This window comes from Mus pahari, chromosome 1 (assembly GCF_900095145.1).
Source record: "Mus pahari chromosome 1, PAHARI_EIJ_v1.1, whole genome shotgun sequence".
NCBI classification, from domain to species: Eukaryota; Metazoa; Chordata; class Mammalia; order Rodentia; family Muridae; genus Mus; species Mus pahari.
In genome coordinates, this window is record NC_034590.1 from 1,959,294 (window position 1) to 1,977,716 (window position 18,423).

At 50.8% G+C, this 18,423-nt stretch overlaps 2 protein-coding genes across 6 annotated transcripts in view; both read right to left on the bottom strand.

Moving 5' to 3' along the window:
• The window catches only part of Actn4 (actinin alpha 4), a 70,756-nt gene extending 67,701 nt beyond the window's left edge, over positions 1-3,055 (bottom strand). For 3 of the 5 annotated variants that reach the window (XM_021222163.2, XM_021222181.2, XM_029545873.1), the window contains exon 1: positions 2,742-3,055. In XM_021222163.2, the coding sequence (XP_021077822.1) occupies positions 2,742-2,906 (165 nt within the window). In that variant the 5' untranslated portion in view covers positions 2,907-3,055. The remainder of the gene's footprint in view (positions 1-2,741) is intronic. The other 2 variants (XM_021222155.2, XM_021222172.1) reach the window with 2 other exon arrangements.
• A 9,199-nt stretch (positions 3,056-12,254) lies between these two features.
• Eif3k (eukaryotic translation initiation factor 3 subunit K) overlaps positions 12,255-18,423 on the bottom strand; it is a 9,147-nt gene continuing 2,978 nt past the window's right edge. The window contains exons 3-8 of the mRNA XM_021200919.1: positions 17,828-17,948; positions 17,275-17,349; positions 15,425-15,491; positions 14,842-14,919; positions 13,621-13,746; positions 12,255-12,322 (exon numbers count right to left, since the gene is read on the bottom strand). Of these exons, the coding sequence (XP_021056578.1) occupies positions 12,291-12,322; positions 13,621-13,746; positions 14,842-14,919; positions 15,425-15,491; positions 17,275-17,349; positions 17,828-17,948 (499 nt within the window). The 3' untranslated portion in view covers positions 12,255-12,290. The remainder of the gene's footprint in view (positions 12,323-13,620; positions 13,747-14,841; positions 14,920-15,424; positions 15,492-17,274; positions 17,350-17,827; positions 17,949-18,423) is intronic.

The following is an 18,423-nucleotide window of genomic DNA, read 5'->3' on the forward strand; positions in this document are numbered from 1 at the left end:
AGACTCTTTTTTTTGTTTTGTTTTTCGAGACAGGGTTTCTCTGTATAGCCTTGGCTGTCCTGGAACTCACTTTGTAGACCAGACTGGCCTCCAACTCAGAAATCCNCCTGCCTCTGCCTCCCGAGTGCTGAGATTAAAGGCGAGCACCACCACCGCCCGGCTCAGACAGACTCTTGACTTGAGCCAACCCCTGCTTCAGCTGTTCTGGCCACAGAATTTGAATGTGTGAAGAGGTACATAGGAGACTGTCACTCTCCCTGTGGTGGGAGTATCTATATGCCTTGGAGAGGTAAGAAAGGCCTGTCATTCACATTTACAAAAGTTGTACAGAAACATGGGATAAGGCCCAGTCATAAAACAAAAAAGAAAAGTCCTGGTGATCCTGTTGGGGGTTGGGCTGAGAGCTCTTGTAAGAGAGATAAAAAGCACTGACCAGTATATTTCTTTCATAACTCCTTCCCCCACGGCACCAGAGATCTTAGCTATGCAGGACAGGGTGTAGAGGTGAAGCAATACTTTTCCCCTAAAGAACAGCTAAGAGTAAATATTTGCTGGAGTAGGTTATAAAGCAAGCACACTCGAGCAGGGCCTTTACAGAGCCGCTGAAGCAACGCTAGAGAACTCTGTGAGCCACCCTGGTCTCAACCTTTCCTGGCTGGGAAGGAAGGGAACCAGGAAGGAGCAGGGGAAAGTGACACAGGCAGCCATGGGGATTCTGGTGAGTCCTGGTTCTGCCTAGAGTCTGAATGCACACCAACCTCACCACCCTAAAGAGAGGGGGGAAAAGGAGGCACCAGAGGTTGGTATTTGTGAAAGGAGGATGGCCCTTACTCCAGTTATCTAAGGAAAGTGTGTGTGGGGGGGCACTGCATTATCCCCTAAACATTAGAAAAGAAAGATCCAGGACATTCTCAAAGCCCTGACCCGTTTCCTTCCAACTTTCCAAGTCTTTTGGCAACTTTCAGCCTTTTCCAATCTCTCATGGCTTTAGGCAATGAATAATTGTAGAGACCCAGACTAGATGGCCCTGCCTTTCAAAATGCACTCATTCCCCAGCTACAGTTCCTCAGCTATCTTACACACCATCTTTACACCACTGAGAACTTCCACCCCACTAATGACTGCAGACAGCATACAAGCTGACATTCCGATTGAGCCAGGTCCCACCTCAGGCTTTCCAGGCACAGCAGCTTCTCCCACCATCAACCCTTCAGACTGGGTGACAGGGCCCAGCCATATAGCAATTTCCCTGCCCCCCCCGGGGGGGGGGGCGTCTGGGAAATGTCACCAAACCGGCTCTCTCCCACACCCTCAGGGCCCCCCGCTCCCAACTCCAAAGTCCCAACTCCATGCACATCCCGTCTGCGGAGTCACTAAAAGCACATTTCTGATCGCCCTGAGAGCAAGGGTCTTGTCCAAAAGTCACAGTGCCCATCAGTAAGTTACAGATCTGTAAAGTCCCAACCCCTAGAACACATGAAGTAGCTTCTAACTTCAATTTTAATTTCCCACCCTCCTCACACACTTGTGAACCATCCCCACATTCTCACCCACTCAACACACCCTTCTTTAGCTCTTCCTGCATACACTCGCACCCTCTCTCCCATCACTCCGAGCCTCCCTCTCAACCACCCAACACATCACCATCCCTGGCCTCCTACTCTGACCCCCACCTCCATACTGTGGTTTCCCTTTAACGTCACTCCCACACTCCTAAATACCATCAGGAAATACTATTTTAGTACCCCTTTACCTACCCTCCCCATCAAAAGACACTACTCTCCCAGAACACTCATTTCTTCCTCACTCAATTAACCCCCCCCTTTCTTCCTCGGGGCCTTTCTAATCAGACTTCCATTTTCCCAAACTAACCCCCTCCCATTACCCTCCATCCCTGCTCCTACTGTCTTCCACTATTCTTACTCTTGAACTATTTCCCCGTGAGCCTGGAACCTTAACTTTTTCACTACCTCCCCCTTCTTCAAAGCACCCACAAACACTCTTCGGGGTCTCCCCATCAATTCTAATTACGCCCCTATCCTTTTCTTTTTACAGTAAGGCACCCTCAATAAATCTCACCCCCCCTCACAAACATCTGTTTTGTTCCTAGGCCCCTAACTTCAGCCCTGAACACCTACCTTCTCAGACCCCTAGTCCCATTAGACAATCTTAACACCTACTCACCACAACACCCCAAGCCCATGCAGACTCCCTGGCCCTCCCTGTCTCAGGATTCCACAATCTTCTCCTTAGCGCCCCTTCTTTACCTTTCCTGATTCTTCATCTCTTCTAGAACCAGCCCCCCAACACACACACACACACACACTAAGGCTTCCCGGAATTCCAATCTCTTCTTCAGACTCTCTGCACTCCAGACTATCTCCTCCATACTGGGATTCCCAAACCGCCAAATACTATCCAGGCTCACCAATTCCCTCCCTGGACCCCACTGCTTGCCTGGGCCCCATCAATGCTTCCTCTGATCCAACAATCTCGCCTTAAAACCTAGTTCCATTGCAACCTCCCGAATCATCATCTCGTTTGCCCCAGTCCCCGTGTCTCCTACCTGGCCGCCACTTCCCCCCTCCCCCTCCAGATTCCCGATTGCTTCCTTAAGCTCTGTAATCCCTCCCCGGGACTCCAAATCCGTTCCCGGGCCCGCCAATTGTTTCCCAGGACCCTCCTCCAGGCCTCCCCGCCACGCGCAGGACGCCATCCAGCCCGGGTCACGGGCCGCGCACCTTGCGCTGCTGCTTCTCCCAGGCCGGGTCCAACAGCAGGTCCCGGTCCCAGTCATCCTCCTGGGCCATGTAGTCGCCCATGCTTCCGCCGCCGCCCGCGCCATTGCCGCCGCCGCTGCTCGGGCCGTACTGGTACGCCTGGTTCGCTGCGTGGTAGTCCACCATTCCGCCGCCTTTCGCTAGCCCGCCAGCCGGTCCGCTACCGCCTCAGCTCCCGCCCCTGTGCCGGAGGCTCCGACTCGGCCGCCGCTTCAGCTGCTTTCAGCCCGCCCAAGACTGACGCCTGCGCAGTTCACTTGCCGCGCCGGCGCACTGCGCTGCCGCCGCCGCCCTCCCGCGCGCGCGCACCTGAGGAGGCCCCGGGCGCTCGGCGCCGGCGCAGAACGCACCTCCGGCTGCCGGCCCAGCGTGGGAGCCCAGGCGCTTCAAGCGGGAACGCGCGCGTCACCCCCGTGTGGGCGGGGCCCAAGTCATGAATGATTCATAAGGCGGGGCTCCTCATCCGGCTTTAACCTGTTTCGGGGTGGAATGTGTTCCCATTCAGCCATTCAGACATAATCAAGATTTATTTGGCTGCCTACTATGTGTGAGACCGTGTTTTCTGCCTTGGCACTAAAGAAGTCAGAAGTCCCCACCCTTTCGAAACTATATACTATTAACCTTGCACGATGGAACGTGGGGTCTCTGTTCTCAGGCCGCTAAGACTGAAAGACAGGAAGACCCGTCTTAAATTAAATAAATAATCGAGCTTAAAACTGGGCATGGTGGGCCGGGCAGTGGTGGCGTACGCCTTTAATCCCAGCACTTGGGAGGCAGAGGCAAGTGGATTTCTGAGTTGGAGGCCAGCCTAGTCTACAGAGTGAGTTCCAGGACAGCCGGGGCTACACAGAGAAACCCTGTCTCGAAAAACCAAAAAAAAAGAAAAAGAAAAAGAAGAGAAAAGAATCTCTAGAATGGACTGAATTTGTAAAGTCTGCAGGGAAAAGGGAAAAGGTAGATATTTAAAGAAACTCTGAAAGATTCACAAAATAGACATCGAGTTAGATTAGATTGGGGTAGCTAGCTAGCAGGTAAGGCAAGGGATCATTTTGGACTTGTCTATCTTCATTCACTCGGCAAATGCTGTGCACCTAATATGTGCAGCCACTTTCCAACTACAGACAGCATGGCAAGCCAGGTCAATTATCAAATGGCTAACTTTGTAGAAGAGATGGGCAACAATAAGAATCATGGAAACCAGGCATGGTGGTGTATTAATCCCAGCACTCAAGAGGCAAAAGCAGGCAGAGTTTGAGGTCAGCGGGATAGAGAGTGTGCTAGGACAGCCAGAAAAACCTGTGGGGGGGGGCATAAGTGGGGGGGGGAGAAGGTAGAGGAGAAAAGGAGAAAAGAAGAAATACACACAGAATAGTAATAGTGCCTCATTAACAGCCACCTGATAACCAGAGTGGCCATCTCCATCTTGAAAGGTGACTTCCTGCTTCTAGCTGCTCAGGAAATCCTCCCTTCTAGGGCTTCTTACAAAGAGGCGGTCAGCATCGCCATTCCAAGCCTTCTCCCTCCGCCCCACTCTTCTGCCTCCAACCCCAGTTATTGTCATTTGGGTTTGATTTCTTTCTTTCTTTCTTTCTTTTTTTTTTCTTTTTTTTTTTTTTTTTGTTTTTGTTTGTTTGTTTTTTTCGAACCAGGGTTTCTCTGTATAGCCCTGGCTGTCCTGGAACTCACTTTGTAGACCAGGCTGGCCTCAAACTCAAATATCTGCCTGTCTCTGTTGGGTTTGATTTCTTTTAAAATTACATGTATTTATTGTGTGGGGCAGGGGTGCCCATGCCATGTGTGGGGGTCAGAGCTCATCTGTGCTTCTACCGCCTGGGGTCCTCCGGGGCAGACTCGGGTTGACCAGCTAAGCTGCAAACGCCTTAACCACTGAAGCATTTTGAAGCAGGGCCTGTAGCCCAGGCGGACCACTTACTCACAGTGTCACAGATGACCTTCGGCCACTAACCCATATCCCACCACCTCCTAAACTCTCGTCCCTCCTTTTCTTTTGCTTTCTTTCTTCCCTTCCCCCCCCCCCCAACAGGAACTCACTACCTCTAGCCCTGCTTGGTGTGGAGCTCAGAGAAGATCCATCCATACCCTTAGCAGAGCACTGCTGGGTCAGACCACAGCCCTCCCTGCTCAGCTCAGAACCTTAGAAGTCAGAAAGCCTGGAAGGGCTGCTGGGGTGGCTTTTTCCTGGTCTAGACCCGCCCTTCCTTAGTAATTAAAAAAAATTTTTTTTATTAGTTAAAACTCAGTGTGATGGCTGACAGGTAAGGTGCTGGTGGCCACGGCTGACAACCATAATTCAATCCTTGAGACACATAAGTTGGAAGAGCCATCTCCTCTGACTTCCACGGATGCCCTTTTACAAAATAAAACTTGATGATTTTAAATACGTAAAAAAAAAAAATAATAATAATAATAATAACTGTACAAAGCCGGGCGTGGTGGCGCACGCCTTTAATCCCAGCTCTCAGGAGGCAGAGGCAGGCGGATTTCTGAGTTCGAGGTCAGCCTGGTCAACAGAGTGAGTTCCAGGACAGCCAGGGTTACACAGAGAAACCCTGACTCGAAAAACAAAAATAATCATCATCATCATAATAATAGTACAAAAGGAATGGGATTCTGTCAGATCCAAGAGAAACTCAGGACAAATGGCTGCCCGGAGTGCTTCTTAGCATAGTGGAGGGCACATGGGCTTCAGTGAATCCCCGCAGTTCTCCTCTGAGCTCCTCATTCCCCGTGAGTGTGCTCGCTCTTGACCCTCTTGGTTCCCTCCTCCCCTGCCCTCTCCTGGTCTGGTTCAGCCCCCTAACCCTGTTTAATCCACCACTTTCCCTGCTCTAGGCTCTTCCAGATGCCTCCGGCTGTACAATAAAAACCTGCCCTGGTGGCACATGCCTTTCATTCCAGCACTGGGGACTCAGAGACAGGCGGGTCTCTGGTGAGTTCAAGGCCAGCCTGGTGTACAGAGTGCATTATGAAATCCTGTCTCCAAAAAAAAAAAAAAGTAACACCTTTCCCCTCAACCATACCTTGAACCTGTCATATCCCCATTCCATTCGGTTTCATTATGACATTTCACAATGCAAGTCCTGTACTTTGATAATCTTTGATAATCGCATCCAGCCATTACCCTCCTGTTCTCCCTTTCACTAATCCCTTCCCAGGTAATTCCCTTCTCTCATCTCAGCAAGCATTGTTCCCCTTCCACCACCTGGGATCTAAGGTTAGACCTTCAGGCCGAGCCACATGGCCTGCTACCCTCTTTTCTCATGGAATTTTGTTTTGTTTTCCTCTGAACTGGAGATTAAAATTAGGGCTGCTAGGCAAGCTCTCTACTCTTTCTTTCTTTCTTTCTTTCTTTCTTTCTTTCTTTCTTTCTTTCTTTCTTTCTTTCTTTCTTTCTTTCGACAGGTTTTTTTGAGACAGGGTTTCTCTGTGTAGCCCTGGCTGTCCTGGAACTCACTTTGTAGACCAGGCTGGCCTCGAACTCAGAAATCCATTGTCTGGCAGTCTTGAAACTCACTCTGTAAACCAGGCTGGCCTTGAACTCAGATCTGCCTGCCTCTGCCTCCCTCCCAGTGCACCACCACAGCTCCACTCCACTCCACATATTTTCTGTCAAGTGGAAATTTTATTCTTTATGCCAGCACAGCCTTTAAAATAGTAGAAGACTATATTTAATAAGACAATGAAAGCCCTGGGCTCTCAGCCAGGCCCAGAAGGTCCCCACATCTGTGTCCCTGCGTCCCTCTCAGCTCTCCTGCCATGCTCTCCCTTGCTTCCTGGCCTCCTTGCTGCTCCTGCCACCTGTCCAAATGATCCTAAGCCTCCACGCCTTTGCAGTGCTGTCTGTGTCTGTCTGTCTGCTGTACTATCCTCACATTCCTCATTTCCATGATGCAGCCTCCTCTTCTGCGGGCCTCTGTCCTTCAGGAGCCAGTCCCTGATCACTTTATATAAAGTTATATCCGGGGTTGGAAGGGTGGGGTGGGGTGTGTTTTGTTGGAGTTCACCGGAGAGGGATGGGGGTGCACCTTTGTGGCAGAGCACATGCCTGGGATCCAGTAGTGAGGGTTGCAGAGCCCGGCTCAGTCAGTGGGAGGATGCTTAACTAGAATCCAGCAGGGAGGGTCTGGGGGTGTGGTCTACTGAAAGAATGTTTGCCTTACTCCAGGTTCCAAGGTTCTATTCCATCCAGGTCCAGACAAAGACTGTCTCCTGAGCCTTTTCCATAATACTTTTCACCATTTTTTTTTTAAAGATTTATTTATTTATTATATGTAAGTACACTGTAGCTGACTTCAGACACCCCAGAAGAGGGCATCAGATCTCATGGGTGGTTGTGAGCCACCATGTGGTTGCTGGGATTTGAACTCAGGACCTTTGGAAGAGCAGTCAGTGAGTGCTCTTACCCACTGAGCCATCTCTCCAGCCCACTTTTCACCGTTTAACATGGTTGATTCATTGCGGTTCTAGGTCTTGTTTGTTTACTCCCCCAAAATAGCAACCCAACCCACAAGGGAGGGAAGGGGACCTTTGCTTCAGATTCTGCTCTAGCCCTTGAAGCAGTGGCTGGTGGGCAGAGGAAACTTAGCAAATCCTAAGGGAAGGAGTGAGTAGGCTCAAAACCACAAGCAGAGCCAGGTGTGGTGACTCAAGCCTGTTGCTCCAGCATTGGAAGGAAGGGGCAGGAGGAGGTGGCCCAAGGTCAAGGTCAGCCTGGGCTACAAGGAGAGTTTAACAAAACTATGACACAACAAAACCCCAGAACACTGGTGTAGTTAGGGGGCGGTGGGATGGCGTCAAGTCTCAGGGTTTCTATTGCTGCAATGAAACACTATGACCCAAAACAAGTGGGGAGAAAAGGGTTTATCAACTGTTTATTGTTGAAAGATGCCAGGGCAGGACTCTGGAGGCAGGAGCTGCTGCAGAGGTCACGGAGGGGCGCTGCTCACTGGCTTGCTCCTCATAGCTTGCTCAGCCTGCTTTCTTTCTTTTTCTTTCTTTAAAGATTTATTTATTTATTTTATGTATACGAGTACACTGTAGCTGTACAGATCGTTTTGAGCCTTCATGTGGTTGTTGAGAATTGAATTTAGGACTTCTGCTCGCTCCAGTCAACCCTGCTCATTCCCTGCTCCCTCCGGCGCAAAAATTTATTATTATAAAGTACACTCTAGCTGTCTTCAGACTCAGAGAGCATCAGATCCCATTACAGATGGTTGTGAGCCACCATGTGGTTGCTAGCATTTGCAGTTCTTTCAGAAGAGCAGTCAGTGCTCTTAACCGCTGAGCCATCTCTCCAGCCCATCAGCCTGCTTTCTTTCTTTCTTTCTTTCTTTCTTTCTTTCTTTCTTTCTTTCTTTCTTTCTTTCTTTCTTTCTTTCTTTCTTTCTTTCTTTCTTTCTTTCTTTNTTTCTTTCTTTCTTTCTTTCTTTCTTTCTTTCTTTCTTTCTTTCTTTCTTTCTTTCTTTCTTTCTTTCTTTTTTTTTGGTTTTTCGAGACAGGGTTTCTCTGTGTAGCCCTGGCTGACTTGGAACTCACTTTGTAGACCAGGCTGGTCTCGAACTCAGAAATCCGCCTGCCTCTGCCTCCCTCCCAAATGCCAGGATTAAAGGCGTGAGCCCCCACGGCCCGGCTCAGCCTGCTTCCTTATAGACTCCAGGACCACCCGCCCAGGGATGGCCCCGCCTACAATGAGCTGGGCCCTCAATGAGCACTAATTAGGAATATGCCAGCTGGATGTTGTGGCACCCGCCTTTAATCCCCCTTTAATCCCAGGACTCTGGAGGCAGAGGCAAGTGGATCTCTTAGTTCCAGGCCAACCTGGTCTACAAATTCCAGGTCAGCCAGGGCTTGTTACACAGAGAAACCCTGTCCTGAAAAAAAACAAAACAAACCGAAGCCTTACAGGCCTGCCTACCACCTGATTTACGGAGACATTTTCCTAATGAGGCTCCCTCCTCTTAGAGGACCCCAGCTTGTGTCAAGTTGACATAAAACTAATGTTCAACACATCTAATGGCCTGTTAGATCTCCAGAACCTACACAGTGGAGAGAACTGATTCCCAAAAGTCATGAAGTCATCCTCTGACCTCTCTCTCTCTCACTCCCACGTGTGTACGTGCGCGCGCGCGCACACACACACAGAGGCACACACAAATAAATACATTTTACAAATATTTCATTTTAATGTGTTCACGTTCTTGTGTAGATGTGAGTATGGTGGCGTTTGTCAGACCCCCTAAAGCTGGAGTCACAGCGGTGTGATCTGAGCCGCCCAACATAGAATGGATGCTGGAAGCCATACCTGGGTTCTCTGCACAAGCAGGAGGGAGCATGCTTTACTGAAGCGTGCCTTCCCCAGCACCTAAAGTTTTATTTATATATATATATATATATATATATATATATATATATATATATATATATAATCATATATGTAGTAGAAAAATTATATTATATATTATATAATTTTTATTTTTTTTTAGATTTATTTATTATATGTAGTAAGTACACTGTAGCTGTCTTCAGACACTCCAGAAGAGGGCGTCAGATCTCGTTATGGATGGCTATGTGGTTGCTGGGATTTGAACTCCGGACCTTCAGAAGAGCAGTCGGGTGCTCTTACCCACTGAGCCGTCTCTCCAGCCCGTATTATCTAATTTTTATGAGGGTGTTACAGTGGGGTTATCAGCAGTGGGAGGCTCCTGACTCACGAAGAACCACAGGGGAGGAAGGACTGCGCCGTCTACAGTGCTGCGGAGGGCAGAGATCAGGAAAGTGGGGGCAGAGCGTCATGAATTTAACTTCGAGACAATCAGGGTGACTCCCTAGGATTGGGTTCTGAGCAAAGGAGACGTGGGATCTTTTCTGAAACCAGGACCCCAGGCGATCTCAAGCAAGCCATTCTGGCCTCAAACTCCCTACTTATCTGAGGAGAGCCTTGGACTCCTGATCACCCATCTCTCAATAGCTAGGATTCCAGGTGTGTGCTGCATGTCCAGCTTAGCCCAGAACTCTTGGGATATATACAAGTGGCCATCACCCTCCCTGCCCATTTACTGGTGGACAATGGGATTTCCAGCCCAATAGCTCAGAAGTAGAGGCAGCTGCTTGAATAGTGAGGTTTGCATGAAATGGGCCCTGAGCACTTCCTGACAGACACCACGGTCACGGAGTGAAAGGACCTCCTACACACTTGGGGACGGAGGGGTTCATGCGCCTTCTCTCACTTCCATGAAGGGACTGTTAAGGGCAAGTCCTTTGAGGGTCTCCTGTAAGGTACCACAGCTGCTGGTTCTTTGTTAAGAACATGTACATCCATGGGAGTGTGTGTGTGTGTGTGTCTGTGTACGTATACATACAAGCACCATATGCATGCCTGGTCCCCCCCCAGAGAACAGAAGGGAGCAGAACGTCCTAGAACCGTAGTTACAGAGAACTGTGAGCTAGAATGTGGGTTCTAGGAACTGGACCCAGGTTCTCTCTAAGCGCAGCAAGTGCTCTTAGTCACTGAGCCATCTCTCCAACCCTAATCTTTTGAGACAGGGTTTTACCATGTAGTCTGGCTCTCCCTCCACAGTGCTGAGATTAAAGGAGTGTGCCACCATGCCACCCAGCACAGGACTCTAGACTTAAAAGACAGCAATAGCTGTTATGCCTGTTAGTCGTCAGTGTTCCACAACACAGGGTCTCCCTTTATATTCCAGGCTGATCTTGAATTCCAAGCAGTCCTCCTGCCTCAGCCTCCAGAATGCCAGGAAACTATGGCTGGCTCCTGTGTCCTTTGTTAATACTGTGAGAGGAGTCTCCTGAAAGGACAGAGGATTGTCTTCCAGGTTGGGGGTGGACAGTGGAATGTCACAGGTAAGTGTGGCAGCTCCAAGAGGCAACATCAGAGACACCAGGTTAGACTCTGGAGTTTATATTACAGACAGACACAGGCTACAGCCATTAAACCAACGCCCGCCCAAATGTCACTAGTCTTTAGTGAGAGCCTGATTGAAAGTGGAGGCAACATGGCTGCCCAAGGGCAGGAGGTCATTTCTCCTCCTGATTAGCAGCCATGGCCAGTTGTTCAAGTTGCATCCTACACAAGAGCACCTGCAGGCAGATGCCTAGTTGTGGTCCCCACCCAGAGATGGCTCCTTGATTTCTACAGAAGATGGCTGAGGGTGGGGCAGCATACCAGCCCTCTTCCCTCCTCTAGCACCTCAGAGCTTTCGGGAACAGTCACTTATTTGCTGTCCCGGGGTGAAGATGAGGTCTAGTTCCGGGTGCTGGCTCCGGTAGGGTAGGTCTAAAGGCCAGAGCAAAGGGTGTGTGCCCCACCCTGGTTCCCGGGCCAGGATCCTCAGGGAGGAACGACGGGCGGGGGCTGACTACAGGGAGGGATGAACATGCCAGCAGCCCATTCCCTGGCAGGACAGCACAGGCCCCGGGGGTGTTGGGAGTGGCTGAACACTAACTGGGTCACTTATGTCCACTGACCTCACCCTTGACCTGCGCACACTGAAATCACCTGCTCAAGGTTACTTGGCCAGAATGCCTGGAGTATCTTGGGTGTGACTTGAACAGGGTGGCTGGAGGACAGCTGACAAGGCAGACAGTCTGGCAACCTTTCCAACTAGAACCTCAACAAAGGCCAGCCAACAACCTGGGTGACAGATCTTCAGAGCCCAAGATGAATGCTTCCTGCTTCCCCATCTGTGTTTTTTTTGGTGAATCAAGGAGTTTTGGATTACTGAAAGAAGCAGCTAAGGGCTGGTAGAGGAACAAGAGCAAAGCACTTCAGGTCATCCAGTGTGGAGTGCGTACACATGTACACGTAGGGGTCAGCCTCCCAAAGACTTACATGTGTGTTGTGATGCTCAGAACAGAACCACACTGAATGGAGCTTTAGTACCAATTAAATCAGGGCTCCCTGCTGATCTCTGAGCTCAGTGTGGTTAGAGATGCCACCAGCTAACCTCGGGGAAGCTCCTGTCTCAGGCTCCCCAGTGGGAGGGGTTACAAGTGCGTCACCACATCTTTTTATTAAAGCAGCAGAAAGCTTATGGACTGAGCCCCTCAGCCCCCCTTTGAAAGACAGAACCTGGTGCTAGGGTGGCTTCTAATCCCTGATCTCCCTCCCTGCACCGCCCAAGTGCAGGCTGCCACCCCTGCCAGCCGGGGAAGCAGTAAACTCTCCTCCCCAGAAGCAGCCGACATGTCAGAGACTCGAGCGCGCTCTCTGCTCTCTCAAGAGCCCAGGGCCCCAGGGCGGCACCTCCCAGGGCCAGTCACTAGCCTCAGACTACCCCATCCTGCACTGACTCACAGGTCAAAAAGGAGGGGCAGGGAAAGGCAGCAGGGTGGGACAAAGGAGGAAGTGGCATGGGGGATGCCTGAGGAGAAGAGGGAAGGGCCCCAGCTCGGGCCACAAATTGGCTCTCTGAGGGCAGAGGCAGGAGACGGCAGGGCGGAGTGAACAAATCTTTATTAACACACACTTGGTTACTGGGAGGAGGCCATGATGCTGGACACACCTGTTGAGAAGGAAGGAACAGGGTGAATCTGTGAAGAGGGGAAGAGCCACCTCCCAGAGAGCCGTTGTTTCAGGGCCAGGTCACAGTCACCACAAAGGTAGTTTAGTGCTGTCCTGTTTAGTGGCCTCGGATGTGGTGATAGCACTGTGCCTCGGTTTCCCTGTCTGCACATACAGCCATCTATCTTATAGGATTACGGAGATAAAGGAGGAGCTTGAACTAAGAGCTTGGTACCAAGCACTGCTTGCGTTTAGCCCTGGCCTAGGTCCACATGCTGGACACTGGCCCGGCCGGCAGCTCTCCACTGCAGACAGAACCGTGTGGACTTCTGAGACCCGAGCATGGCGAACACTTTCTGTAGAGGTCAGAGTGCCCAGTGGGAAGTGACACAGCTCACTGCTGCTCAGCTTGGCTAGGACCAGCTGGTGGCCCTGGACAGAGCCAAAGTTGGGAAAAGGGGGAGGAGTCCTAGCAGGAGGCATGTCCCTGTCCTTCCCCCGCTTCCTGTCACTTGCTCTGACAGAAGAATGAAGCAGGGCACCTAGTTAAATGCCTGTGTCACTTTAAAAATCTTTGTTACTACTTACTTAAAGACAGTAGCTTATAGGTAGGCCAGGCTGGCCTCGAGCCCCCGACACCTGAGCACTGAGATCAAAGACACCACATCCACTTTTTCCTCTTTTGGGATAAGTCTGTTTACTCAAAATGTGACAGGAACTGCTGTCACTGCCTTTCGCTCTGTGCCTGGCTCTCCCTACATGATCTCCCTTCACATTTAACCTCCCAGGAGGTAGGCACTGTGCCATTTCTAATAGTTTCCAAGTTAGAACAAGACCAACTACCTTATGGTGGGACCAAATGACTCATCAAGAGCCACAGCCCTGAGTGGACAAGTCTTTAATTCCAGAACTCGGGAGGGAGAGGTAGGCAGATCTCTGAGTTTGAGGCCAGTCTGGTCTACAGGAATGCCAGGGCAAGAGGGAGGGAAGGAGGGAGGGGAAGAGAGAGAGAGGGAGGGAGGGAGGGAGGGAGGGAGAGAGAGAGAGAGAGACAGACAGTCAGACAGACAGACACAAATGCTAGAGAAAGACAACACGGAGGGCTCACATCCTGCAGGGAGGCTACCCAGCATCCCTCACTGACTCTCCCTGGGCTAGCAACCTGGATGGGTAGATGGAATCTGGCAGACAGTTCCCAGCCCAGGAATGCAGGCTCTGCCTTGTGCTTTGCACACCCAGCACTGGTCTCGGAGGAGGACACCATGTCTTCCTTACAGTCTGCGGCCCCAGGCCACTTACTGTCAAAGTCGATCTTCTCCACAATGTTCTTGGGCTTAATGCTCTCTTCCTGGCTGCAGATGAAGACCTGCCCTGACTCGTCAGCGCTCCAGCCGTACTTGCTCATCCACACCTTCAGCTGGTTGTCTGTAGGCGACATAGACAGAGGTGTTGGTGGCCTGAACCCTAACACCAGGGGCTTTGTAGGCTGAGGATTCGGGGCTAAGCAGGCCAAGCCCCCTTTGCCAACTGCTCTTGGCAACTCCTGCCTGGAAGAAGAGATCCTCTAGCACAAAGCCAGCATTCTGGGGCTCATTCTCCACTTGGCCACCAGAGGGCGCACTAGCCTCTTTCTCCTTGTCACATAGGGGTTTTGCTGTAGGTTTTTTTTTTTTTTTTTTTTTTTTTGAGACAGGATTTCATGTAGCCCTGGCTGGCTTGGACTTAAACCATGACTTAAACTCCTAATACTCCCGACTCTCTCCCAAGTACCAGGATTGTAGAATTTGTGCCTCCAGACCCAGGTTCCCTTAGTTTCTTAACAATACTTCTATTTCTTTTTTCTCTTCTCTTCTCTCCTCCTCTTCCCCTCCCCTCCCCTTCCTTATTTAAGGCTGGGGAGACCAGAGGTCCCGAGTTCATCCCAGCAACCTCGATAACTCACAACCATCTGTAATGGGATCTGATGCCCTGAAGAGAGCAATGGTGTACTCATTATATTGTGTGCAAATGTGAATGCATGCAGGTGCTCCCAGGGCGAGAAACTGCATGGAATTTCTTGGTGCCTGTGTCCGCCCACCATGGGTGCTGGGATCTGAAAACCTTCTTCCAGAGCAAACAGGAGATGCTCACAACTGCCAAACCTCTCTCTGGCTCAGCATCAGGACCACTGTCTGACATGTGCATTGCATCTATTAACTGGTTGGTGCAGAGGCTCATGCTATAGCCCAGGCTGGCCTGGAATTCCAGACAATCTTCTTGCTCAGCTTCCTCAGCTGGGGTTACAGGAGGACAGGTCTACACCTGGTGAGGGCATTTTCCAGGCAGTGTCTCACTACGTAGCCCTGGTTGGCCTTGAACTCATGGAGATACAGAGGGCAACATCCTATACCAAACCCTCACCCACACTCTGGGACAGGTAATAACCTTGGAAAGGTGACATGGGTTCCCCTGAGCTGGTTGAGGCCCCATGCCCCAACCACCATTCCCTCTTAGATCGACAGAAAGAGCACCAGGCCTCACCAGTCAGATCTCCAAGCATCTCAGCCAGCAGCCAGCGGTCGATGTGCTGGTACGTGATGCCCACCACATGGCAGATAACTGTGGGAATCAAAACAAAGGCAGTCAGAGGATGCTGGCACATGGTCCAGGAGTGTAGCTGTGTGAGAATCTGAGGCCTCTTCTGTGCCCCCCCCCCCCGCAGGTACAGTAAAAAGCTGCTTTTGTTATTAAAAAAACATTTCCAAGTACAGCTTTATTGTCATGGCTGTATATGGCTTGAACTTTGCTCATATGATCATGCTTGACTTAACCTTCAGAATATAAAAATTGCTATTTCAGGAGGCCCAGTCTGCCTCATTTTCTTTCTTTTTTTTTTTTTTTTTCGAGACAGGGTTTCTCTGTGTAGCCCTGGCTGTCCTGGAACTCACTCTGTAGACCAGGCTGACCTCAAACTCAGAAATCCGCCTGCCTCTGCCTCCCGAGTGCTGGGATTAAAGGCATGTGCCACCACGCCCAGCTGTCTGCCTCATTTTTAATCCCCTTTCTCCCAGGTCCCTGCTACATTGCTCTCAACCCCTCGGGAACCCAGGCTCCCAGGACTCACATTTTCGGACAGAGTCTTCAAAGCCAGTTATGCTTTCCAGAAGGTCCATGTTCTCATCCAGGGCTTGCTGTGAAAGAAAGGATGCCCCAGTATTAACACTAGCCCCATCACAGTCAGAGCTGACGTTGTGGAGGCTGAGGCAGGAGGATCACAAGTTCTGGGTCAGCAGGCGTGAGCAAACTGGGTGCAGGAGATCCTGCCTGTCTGTCTGTCCCTGTCTCTGGTTTAAGACAAGGTTTCTCTGTGTAGCCCCAGCAGTCCTGGAACTGGTCCTGAAAAACCAGGTTGGACTTGAACTCAAAGAAATCCACCTGCCTCTGCCTGGCTGGGAAATCCAACAACCAAATCACAGACGGTAAATGTGTATACACACACACCCTGGCAGGTCATCTGTACACTCTCCATTGCCTCCATCTGCTTCAGCCACAAGGATCTCCTCACCAGACCCGCCTACCTCAGGCCCTTTGTGCCTGGAAGTCTCCTCTTTGCAGCTCATCCTTCACCCCCTCCAGGTTTCTACTCTCAGCAAAGCCCCCTTAAACAAGAGCGGGAGAGCTGGGCAGTGGTAGCACACACCTTTAATCCCAGCTCTTGGGAGGCAGAGGCAGGCGGATTTCTGAGTTCAAGGCCAGCATGGTCTACAAAGTGAGTTCCAGGACAGCCAGGGCTACACGGAGAAACCCTGTCTTGAAAAACCAAAAGCATACAAACACAAGAACAAGAGTGGGAGAAAACCTACGAGAACGACTGTCCTGGAAGCCCATGCCCTTGTCTGCACAGGGAACTGGACACCTGAAGGCCGAGGCCACTGTGGTTCTAGCAGGAGATGGTGTGTGTTGAAAGCTGAGCAGAGGGCACCACAGAACCCTCAGTGAGCAAGGAGGAGCCACTTCTATGTCAACACGGTAGGAGGGCACTGAGAACGGAGACTCAGCCTGCGGCCTGACCACTGAACATGAACTTTTGGGACGCCAGACTTTCTGTTTTGTAGTATTTCTTAATGTTTTCAGAATGTGATTATCTGTTATTCCTATAGCCTTGCCTTGGGTGGAGCAGGGGAGGGCCTGGAACCATGTCCCAGAGGTTCGGTAGGGATGCAAAGGCTCACTAGAGACCTGGTATGATGGAGGCCTTTGAGATCTGTAGGCTTCTATCTTCCCCAAGCCCCGGCTGCCTCTGTTTTTTTTTTTTTTTTTTTTCTTTCTCTTGCTATTGTGCTTTGGACAGTCTTGTCACACAGCCAAAGTTGGCCTCAACTCTTCTTTTCTAAGCATTTATTTATTTATTTATTTATTTATTTATTTAAAGAATTATTTATTTTATGTATGCGAGTACACTGTAGCTGTCTTCAGACACACCAGAAGAGGGCATCAGATCCCATTACAGATGGTTGTGAGCCACCATGTGGTTGCTGAGAATTGAACTCAGGACCTCCGAAGAGCAGTCAGTGCTCTTACCCACTGAGTCATCTCTCCAGGGCCACAACCCAGCTTAGCTTCCCCCTGGGTGTCTGTCCATGTGAAGGCTGGAAAGGCAGAGAGCTCAGAGTGGATAAGAGAGGGTTTGTTTCTAAGGACTCAGAAGGAGGCGACAAGGTCAGCCTCAGCCAGGAGGGTCAATCCTGGCTCTACCTGAAGGGGAGGCGACCTGCGCACAGAGCCCGGGGCCACTTGGCTACCGCTGCCTTTGCTTGTTTGAGGCAGGTTCTCATGCAGCGCGGGCTGGCCTCAAACTCTCTGTGCAGCTGACAGTGACATCAAGCTTCTGATTCTCCTGCCCCTCCCCCACCTTTTAGAATTACAGGTGTGTGCCAACGTGCCTGGGTGGGGATGGCACCCAGAAGACATTACCCAGAAGGCTTGAAAGTGGCAGGTCTCCAGCAGGTCCCCGAGGTACAAGATCTGTCGGATGGGCCGCTCTTCTTGCTGGCATCATGATGCATTAAGGAAACAGTGCAGGAAGCCATGGGACTAGCTCAACCCTCTCCGCCCATCTCCTAGCTCCCCCTGTCCCCCCAAAGAACTGGGAACTAGGGTCAGGGATGTCGTTCAGCAGCAGTGCTTGAGTCCTAGCCTCACATGTGTGAGGGTTTGGGTTCCATCCTCACCACCACAGAAAATACCCACCACCTGGGAGACAGAGGCAGCAGGGTCTCTGAGTTCAAGTCCAGTATGGTCTAGGCAGTGTAAGCCCAAGGACCTGAATCCCTGGAACCATAGGTGGAAGGGGAGAACTGCTAAGCCCAAGTTGTCCTTTGACCTCCATATGCACTAAGGCACAGGAGCACTGTAGAGCATCCAAGACTGGCCCAGCACTGAGCAGGCGCTTTTTTTTTTTTTTTTAAGGCGTGCACAGAGCCCTCCATCTGGCCTGCCTCCCAGCCCTCACATGCTGCAGGGATACATGTGCCTGGTCGATCATACACTTGCACAGCGTGAAGTCGGTGTGGGGCAGGTTGGTGAGGGCTTTCAACAGAATCTGGGCAGTGACTGTGGTCTGGAAGAAGGCTGGGTTGAACTGGTACCTGAGGAGGACAACCAGACAGAACAGCGGTGGTCTCTCGCAAAGCTGGCTGTAGTGGCAAATGCCTGCAACCCCAGGACCCAGGCAGACTGCAAGCTTGAGGCCACTCTGGGCTATTTTTATACAAATGGATAAAACGATAGCCTGTGTATGCCCCTTGCCTGGGGTTTGGAATCTAGGAATGTGTGAGCTCTAACACTAACTGTATCTTTTATGTGACCTTAACTTCTCAGTCCATTTCCCTGTTCTAGACACTACTGCATAACTCACAAACGGATCCAGTTAGAAGCAGTCCCTGAAGGGATAGCTACCTGAGCCAGGCTGTCTAGTTTAGCCTCCCACCCCACCCCACTCCCAAACCTATAATAAAGGAGGCTAACGCCGGGCGTGGTGGCGCACGCCTTTAATCCCAGCACTTGGGAGGCAGAGGCAGGCGGATTTCTGAGTTCGAGGCCAGCCTGGTCTACAAAGTGAGT